Source organism: Solanum lycopersicum, chromosome 10 (genome assembly GCF_036512215.1).
Source record: "Solanum lycopersicum chromosome 10, SLM_r2.1".
NCBI classification, from domain to species: Eukaryota; Viridiplantae; Streptophyta; class Magnoliopsida; order Solanales; family Solanaceae; genus Solanum; species Solanum lycopersicum.
Window position 1 is genome coordinate 39,144,404 of NC_090809.1, and position 8,646 is coordinate 39,153,049.

The 8,646-nt window shown below is 32.8% G+C and overlaps 1 protein-coding gene across 1 annotated transcript; it reads right to left on the minus strand.

The window, feature by feature from the left end:
- Positions 1-256: 256 nt before the first annotated feature.
- Positions 257-7,374, minus strand: LOC101268150 (pentatricopeptide repeat-containing protein At5g09450, mitochondrial). Its single transcript, XM_004248747.4, has 4 exons — positions 7,245-7,374; positions 4,901-5,019; positions 4,531-4,798; positions 257-1,658 (listed from the first exon to the last, which is right to left on the minus strand). The coding sequence occupies exons 1-4, from the start codon at positions 7,272-7,274 to the stop codon at positions 762-764; spliced, it is 1,314 nt and encodes a 437-aa protein (XP_004248795.1). The 5' UTR covers positions 7,275-7,374; the 3' UTR covers positions 257-761.
- Positions 7,375-8,646: the final 1,272 nt, after the last annotated feature.

The following is an 8,646-nucleotide window of genomic DNA, read 5'->3' on the forward strand; positions in this document are numbered from 1 at the left end:
CTAAACCATGAGTTTGAGAACAAAACTCTCAAATAAGATTTTACAAAAGACTAGTTTATTTAACATATAACAACACATATATGCATCAAACAACAAGGTTTCACCATTATGATTGGTTGTGGTTAGAAGCCAAATCATTTTCATCTAAAATTTGAATGTGTGACATCTGATTTGATTGCTCCATCACGCACAAAGATGAATCCTCAAATGAGGTTAGGTTGAACATTAAATTTTCAAACATTAGAGGGAGAGATGATTGACCTGAAACTTATGAGATAAATTATATAGATCATTGTTAAAAAAATATAAACTTGAAATTCAAAAAATAATTAATTTACATAATATTGCAAATTAATTGCCAGATAAATTTGATAAATTTACTGACCCTATACTATAATAAAATGGTAAATGCTCAAAATGAGAAGTCCATGAAGGACAAAGTCTAAGGTACAATTCAAATTACCGAGTGCCTTTCCAAATAGACCCTTATCGTCGAATAATTGGGAAAGGAAAGATGTCAATCAGTTATTCCAAATAATTAGTCATAAGGCTTGCTAAATAGAATATAAAGTCCTGAATAGCTGCACAACTTTTCTAATAGAGTCGCAGCAAACAAACAGAAAAGGACTTACTATGACCTGCCAATTTTACAGTAGCAAAATTCAGTACACATGAAATTACTACTTCATTGGCATTGTTTATTTCTTTCTCTATACTGCCACATGAAATGCTGGCAGGCGTTCGATCGCATGGTCCTGCTACTATGATTCCTCTATTTCATCACAACCTTTCTGAATTAGAAGCAGCCGGAAAGCTACTGCACTCTCTTCCAACCCAACTTCTTTATATGCTTTTAGAAGTCTATTGCAGCTGGAACGATCAAAAGCTGTCGCTGCAGAAAGCTTCCACTGATCGATAATTTCTCCAGCTTCCTTCATATGCCCAAGCATGAGATATGATGAAAGTATGCAGACATAATTTCTGCTCGTCATTTTTTGATTAGTCATCCGCAAGGATTTCCAAATTTGATCAAGCTTTTCATTATTTCCCAATGCACCATAGAGAATAATAAGGAAGTCATATGATATCCATTCTCTTTGTGTGATACCCTTCTCAGATTCAACTACAGAGTTCAACCCTGAGTTTACAAGGTTACCTGAGGTGATGTATATGTTAACAAGGTTCATGTATCTTATCCACTGTTCACCAGAGTCAGAGCCCCGACTTATTTCATCAAGAATCCGTCTAACCTCGTCAATGTTTAGAGCTGCAGCACATGAACTTACCCACAGATTGTAAGTAAATAGGTCTGGTGCAACCTTTTGAAGTTTCATCTCCTCAACAATAAGAGGTACTTTCTCGAGCTGTCCAACAGACATGTACAAAGTCATCATTTCATTATACGTGACAGTATTTAGAGAAAGATTTGCTTCTTTCATTCTCTCATAGAGGTCTTCAGCCTTCTCAGTTAGTCTCAAACTAGCATAGGAGTGGAGGAGAGCAGTACATGTTTCAGTGGTTTTTACAGTGGTAGGCAGTCCTTCAAAATACCGTTCAGCAGAATCAATTCCAAAAATTTTGGTCATCAAGTCAATGCGGATAGCATAATCTGAGTCCAATGCTTCATCCTGATTGTGGTAAACCAGCCATTCTGAGATCTGCAATGCTATAGGATGCAAATCAGTACTTATGCAACTTTTACAAAATTACATTTACATTAAGCCTTGGATTATTATTATTATTATTATTTTTTTCAGTGAAACAACATTTATATCAAATTAGCAATTCTCACTTAGTGTCTGGATTCTGCATGGGATAAAAAGCGGATTGAAAGTATGCATTTGTTTTTTTTCTTCTAGAGCATGGAACTGGCTGGTGAATTAGCGGGAGTATGATCAACTTGATGAAAATAAAAGTAAAGGGCACAGAGGTCTAAAACTTGGGATTGGATCGTTGAGGGGGCTATAGTCCTCTATGAATGAGATAAAAGTCATGTCATGCAGTAGTAACATGGTGATTTACCTCTTTGATCATTTCTCCACTTCCTCTTCAAAATAACACTACCAACCATCTCTTCCCCACCATCTAACCCCTTGTTGCTATCCACACGCTGTTGGATGCTCTACTATCCATTACCCAATATTCCCAACTTCAAAGAATAAAACTTGTAATGAAACTCAGGGTGGTGAGTTGATCAGTTGGAAAGAAATAATAAGGATTATAGTTAAGGAATGTGGTTTGGATAGAGGAAGAAAGTTTATCTCCCATATTCTTGAGTTTGGTTGGTTCAGCCAGCGAGAATATCAAGATGGTTTCAGATAACGATTCCGTCTGACCTAGTGAAGGAGGTGCAGTTGGGAGAAGGGTGTTTATTGTCAATTGTTATTCTACCACTTTTCTAAATTCTGTGTTTTAGGTTTATAAAGGAGCTAAAAGAAGCATACAAGACTTTAAGCAGATGTACAGTCATATCCCTCATCTCATAAGCCCAATACAAAATACCAAGTCAATGAATCTCATGTACAAGATTACTTCATATACTCCTCATGTAACAGTCCTCTCAAACCCAGTAACACTAAAAACTATTCCTGATTCACTCATAGTGCAGCCCTACCTAACACTACTAGAGGACCAAATGTCCCCTTCAGAATTATATATTTGTTGGAACTGGTTTAGCTTACATATGCGTCAAAGAGCACATCGAACATTAGGCAGAACCCAAGTCTGGGTAGTTTGTGCAGCCACAATGTGATTATACTGCCAGTAGGTATACAGTGAGTAGTTGCAAAGCACAACAACATTCTCCCACCAAGAAGTTTCATCAAAACTAAATGGCTAAACTGGGAATTTAAAAACATAATGGTCCTTTCTTCCAAAAATAATAACAAAATAAAACCTAATCTTCTCTATCTTGTGGCCAAATAGAAAGACGTTACCTGTAAATTTCAAGTTAACAAAATTGTATGATAAAACATTATTTGTCTGTATAACTAAATCTTCACACAACAGAGGTACTTGTAGGAGTTCATGAAGGAAAGGGAAAAGCCTCTGAACTAACATAGAATCCCTAACATTAGAACATAAGCAAAGACACTAAAGATTAATAAAGAAGAAGCTAAGAATATGGTATGCACATATCAAAATAGACAAATAAACAGAACAAAGTTCTGAGCTAGCTTTGACAGTTCTTAGTTAACCAGTTTTGACTCTGTTAATATCTGTTATTAAAATTGGACATGAACTCATAAAGAAGTATAACTCACTGATCGATCATTTTTATCCACAGGCTTATATTGAATTGTAATCTTTGCTGTCCACAGGCTTATAGATGAATCTGATTTTCGACTAAAACTAGCAAGGCAGTACCAGTTCTCGTCCAAAGTAGCTATTTCATAGCATTGATGCGTGCAATCGATCAATCAACTAATCTCTAATACCAAACTAGTGGAATCAGCTATATGATCCTCTTTATACATCCAGATAGAGATCCATTTCATCCGACTATAAAATAATTATCTTGGAAAATGCTGTAACTATGCAAGTGTTACAATAAAACTAAGCTTTAATCTCAATTAATTCATACAGCTTGCAAAGATCCGCTGCTTCCTTTGTTTCTTGTTCCTAGTTAAGTCTGTTGCTTTCAAGAGAACGTACATCTTTTGAGCAACTCCCCTTGCATTTTTTTAAAAATGTTTTGTGACAACTGTAGCATTGGTTAGCTTGCATGACAATTCAACTGATGTGCATATCCTTCCACACCTATTGGGTAATTCCTCATTAAGGCTTAGCCTGTTAAGCAGATGGAAGGTAACCACCAAACTTCATTTTTTGATTGTTAAGTAATGAACAAACTTTATCATCTTTACATGGATATGAGTGCTGGTCTCGATTGGCCTTTATTCCAATTTCATCGCCACAAGGATACACCTTCAGGTGTTTCGTTTCACATTATTATAGGTCTAATTTGCTCCCCACAATCACCTTAGATCAAGAAAACATTACACTAACAAGTCAGTGCATATTGAGGTCTACACAGAAATAACAAAATTATCACTGACGACATTCATTCAATTTTCCCTCTGTAAGTGCTACATGTCCCTTCCATCATATGTGTTTGTTTCTAATTTTTTCTAATTTTGTACGACCACAAATGATTTCAATATCCACACCTTTCTACATTCATCTTCCGAATAAGTTAGGCTTTATAAACTAAACATTATCAGCTAACTACAATAACAAACTTACTTTTCACTTTGTTAGGTATCTTCCTATTGTGTAGCACTCTCGGTGCCCTCTTCCATTTCAGTAACTATGATTCAATTCTGTGTCAGGTCTACATCAGCTTGAAAATTGTGGAATGAACATTGAGGATTCATATAGCCAACACCAACAAAATTTGGGACAGAGAAGTAGTTGATCAATTGATCATAGTACCATTTTAATGGGTGTTTTATGAAATCCATTCGATAAAAAAATCTTATTTACTCCACAGCAGATTGGGCAAAAAGAATAGATGGAGGAATAAAGAACCTCAAGGGCGTGCTTGAATCTGCGCGACTTTCGAAGCTCTTTGGAGATGTGACGGAGGTCGGAGATAGATATTACTCGGCCTTCACCGACCCATCTCTGAAGCACGTTGGTGGCGCTTCTTTTGGGTAGTCTTAGGCTGAATATTCTGCTCTTCAAATCATCTGGGATTTCGCCCCTTTCTTCCTCAGAAGAATTTGGGGAGTCTTCATAGACAACTTCAGTTGTAGTAAAGGATCTAAATAGACTCTTTTCTCTGCCACGGGCATTTCTGAATTCCCAGAAACAAAAATAGAGTTACTATGACAAGAATATCACAACAGTAGTGTACAGAAATGGAGACACAAAAAGCGAGGAGGTGGATAGTCAATACCTCGTGAGTTTGAGGAAGATACTGCGAGCAGCCATGGAAACTAGAGATGAATTGGGAAGAGAAACCCGAGAAACCCCTCCAAAGTCTTGTTTAATTTGGGGACCAAAGGACCTCAAAATCTTGATTTTAAAAAGACATACAAGTAGGGTGTTAAATTTGTATAAAATTTCACATATATTCTAAGTGACACAATCTATATAGGACGCACCATATAAGATATAAATATAAGTGTTTATTTATACACAACTAAAATTAAATATCATAATTATCATCTGAAATTACATATTTATATATTATGCTAAAATAAAATATCATAACCTATTCATGTTATAAAAAAGGCATAACTGTTATAAAATCAATACAAAACAAAAATCAAATGAAAATAGTAAAGTTAGAGGAAGAAAAAGATCAATTTTTGTCATAATTGTTATTTGGTCTAATCATTACGAACAAACTCGTTTTTTTGATATACTTTTGTCATTAGTATCTCTTTCCTTTTTATTTAATATCTGACAAAATACTTTGACATATAACTATACATAATCAGTGATAATTCTTTTGGTGACAAAAAAATAATTTTTTACTTTGTCTCTGACCTCAGTGAGTTGTGATATTTATTAAATCAAATCATACATGAGTATGTCCTTAGTTATAATTTTCATCATCTCTTGATATTTTCAGTTTCAAGAGTGGTTCACTTCTCATAATACTTCCCACAAGTCATATTCTTTTCAAGGAAGTGACCATAATAATATACATGCTTCATAATTATTCTTTTCATTAGAATTTCATTGTCATACTTTGAAATTTATAATATTCATATGGCATATCTTGACATCACTTTGGAAGTCAAGTGTATCACCACTTTTCTTCCTATTCTCTGATGGAGGATCTATAGACTTATCAAATTATTTCATAACAAACATGTTTCTAATGACCTCTCATATCAATTTGATGAAAAAAATTTCATATTTTGAAGAACTATTTGAAAAAATTACAGTGTTCTTTATTTTTTTTCACAATGATGACTATCATTATTTTGTCTTTTGTCACACCCACATTCATTATACAATCTCAATAGTCATCTTTTAGACTTGTCATGTACAGCTACCATATTCATTTATAAAAATGAAGCAAAATCATGTATTTTATAATTTTCATCAAGAGCACATATTAGTTTGCTCAGTCATCATTATGTCATCAACATATTGCATTGAGATTTTAACCCAATGTCTTATCTATACAAAGATATGTTAGGTAAAATACGAAGGAACTTGAACCCAAATTTTATCATCATAATGCATCAGGACTTTAATCAATGTTTTACCCTTACTCAACAATATAATAGGTCAAATCAACATAATTTTCAAATTTAATATCAAATATCATGAATAAGAAAAAGGAGAATATAATCATTTAGCATAAATTAAGAAAATAACTATGTAAATCAATTTAGTGAATAATTAAACTCCAAAAAGATAGTGTAGAGATTTACTTTATCATGAATTATGAAAGATATACAATCATATTGAATTCATATATCCATTAACTTTTTATGTAATACATTTCATAACTTTACATGATAACTTAATTTTTCAATTTCATTTTGTTACCAATAGCAACAAAAATGAAAGTTAAAAGACCGTGGCATAATAGATCAAAATATATTAGAATTCACACTCGAGTCCATAAATATCACCTCGGGATTATACATACGTATTAGTGAATTAATTAGTTTAAAAAAACATGAAATATAATTATTCTCGTGAGTTTTACTAAAATTCGTGTGAGTTACATTTATAATAATTAGTATTGAGATTATAATTTTATACGGAGATGTGGTGCAAAAAAGTAAATACCACACATACAATAATGGTGTATAGGTATTTAACGCACCACAAAGAAAAAAAACACAAAAGATTCATAGAATATAATTTTATTTTCAGGGTCATCGAACATGCTTCCATTTGTAAAATTTTTGTTTCAATTTTATAATTTACACACGTAATTTATTTATTTATTTTACAAAGAAAAAATTTCAAAACTCCCTCACAATTACCTAACCCCTTTTATTTTTTTTAATACTTTACTAATTTCAAATGCCTATCTCTACTATGAATTGAAATATATGTCGAACATGACCTTCGTGTAATAAATTATAACATGAAGAATATTTCACAGTATACATGTTAACTATATATGTTAACTATGATATTTCTTTCAAACTGTTAATCAAGTAACTTACAATTCAATTTCTTTTAATATATAAGTATCCAAATTGAAAGTTTGTAGTCCGTATTGCAAATAAGATATTAGAGGTAAGATAAGTAGAAATTTATCGTACCTTAACTCGTGTACATAAAATTAGAGTCATGCTAATAACGTGTTATAAGATCAACACAAAAGTAAAATCAAATGAAAACAGTAAGTAAGAGGAAGATAGAGAAATAGGAGATCAACTAATTTTTAGAATCACTTTATTGCTTTGTGAAAAGCCATTATATAGGCAAAATATAACTTGGAGAGGTGATATTCCTACAGTAACAAGGGCCTATACATGACATCCACCACTATTTACAACAATAATACATATATTAGACTCTAAACTTGCTTCAAATTTTAACTTTGACTTTCACCTTTCATTGTGCACAAACAAACACTTTAACTATTCAACTTTCAAATAAATAAACACACGATTTTTGCAGCAAAAGCGTGTAAAATGCAAATGCTCTCACGTGTATTAGTGAGTCACTCAATGAATGCCTATTAATTACATATTTTACACGTCGATTGTAGAACTTAGAAAAAAATTAAAATCAATTTCAATTAATATACAAGGGTAAAGGGTAAAACATTTTCATTTCACCCGATTGTGAATCAAAATCATTCATCTCAAAAGGTTAGAACCCTAGTTTATCTGGGGAACCAAAGAGAAAAATCGTTCAAGATTTTTGGTCAAAGTTGATGTTCATTTGTTCATCTTTCCCGATTTAGTTCAGGTATGTCTCAATTTTGCCCTTTTGAAATTTTATCTTTAATACAAGGTAGAATCGATTTTCACCATGAGTGTAAAATTATTATTTCACCATGAGTGTAAAATCATTATTTTCCTATAGCTTTATACATATGGGTCATATAAGAAGTCATTTGAACTAAATATGAGAAGAAATCGTTCTAAATAGTTGCTAAGGGTAAATTTGTCTTTTCAATATTTTTTTTACCGTTGTGGGCCTCAAAAATTACTCCTTACTCGCGCAGAATAAGTGCACTCCACACTTTTTATTATTTAGGACTCACATGTTTATTTATTTAAAGGTTGGATAGTTAAAATGCTTGTTTGTACATTATGAAAGTTGGAGTCAAAGTTAAAATTTGAAGCAAAGTTTAGGATCCAATATATGCATTATGACTATTAAATTAAGACTTTTTCTGGTTAAGCTATTTTTTTTTCTTTTTTTACATAATAGAAATTAATAGTGAGTTGATACAATACTTGATGGACATTTTCCATTGCCAAATGATGGGCTGTGGTATGGCCATTGATGTCAGTATTACAAATTGAATGCTCCAAACAAAAAAAGTACATCATCGATGTCTACTTGTAGTGCCTCTCTAGCACACACTCGGAAAACTTCCAGAAGAATATAAGCATTGTGTTTCCTCGTCCTTTTTTATCTAGCCCATCCGCTACCCTGTTCTGCTCCGTGTACACATGTGTCGGGGCTGAGATTCCTAGTTGTTGAATC

Excerpts from the sequence above, each read along its gene's own strand:
- LOC101268150 (XM_004248747.4), bottom strand. The coding sequence starts at position 7,274 with ATGACTCTAATTTTATGTACACGAGTTAAG. Across the intron at positions 4,799-4,900 it reads ATCTTCCTCAAACTCACGAG|AAATGCCCGTGGCAGAGAAA; the intron begins GTATTGACTATC and ends CTGGGAATTCAG. Across the intron at positions 1,659-4,530 it reads GATTCAAGCACGCCCTTGAG|ATCTCAGAATGGCTGGTTTA; the intron begins GTTCTTTATTCC and ends ATAGCATTGCAG.